Source organism: Eurypyga helias, unplaced genomic scaffold (genome assembly GCF_000690775.1).
Source record: "Eurypyga helias isolate BGI_N326 unplaced genomic scaffold, ASM69077v1 scaffold19459, whole genome shotgun sequence".
Taxonomy (NCBI): Eukaryota; Metazoa; Chordata; class Aves; order Eurypygiformes; family Eurypygidae; genus Eurypyga; species Eurypyga helias.
Window position 1 is genome coordinate 1 of NW_010274167.1, and position 207 is coordinate 207.

Genomic DNA, 207 nt, shown 5'->3' on the forward strand with positions numbered 1-207 from the left:
CACCGCGGGAAGCGCAGGCCCGATCCTCGTCCTCTCTCCCCACTCCAGGTTGCTCCGCCGCGATGGCCTCCAGCAGGGAGGGACCGAGGAGCAGCTCCCCGGGCCGGGCAGGAACCGGCACCGACGCCGCTCAGCTGGATATGGCAGAGGATTTCGAGGTCCTGGAGGAAGAGGAGGAGGAGGAGGAGGACTTGAGCGAGCTGGCCC

General features: G+C 69.1%; 1 protein-coding gene across 1 annotated transcript in view; it reads left to right on the plus strand.

Annotated features, from left to right (window-relative positions):
• Positions 1-62: 62 nt before the first annotated feature.
• Positions 63-207, plus strand: part of FKBP8 (FK506 binding protein 8, 38kDa) — a gene marked incomplete at its 3' end in the record, with an annotated part of 4,278 nt that continues 4,133 nt past the window's right edge. Inside the window, exon 1 of the mRNA XM_010159737.1 lies at positions 63-202. Within this exon, the coding sequence (XP_010158039.1) occupies positions 63-202 (140 nt within the window). The remainder of the gene's footprint in view (positions 203-207) is intronic.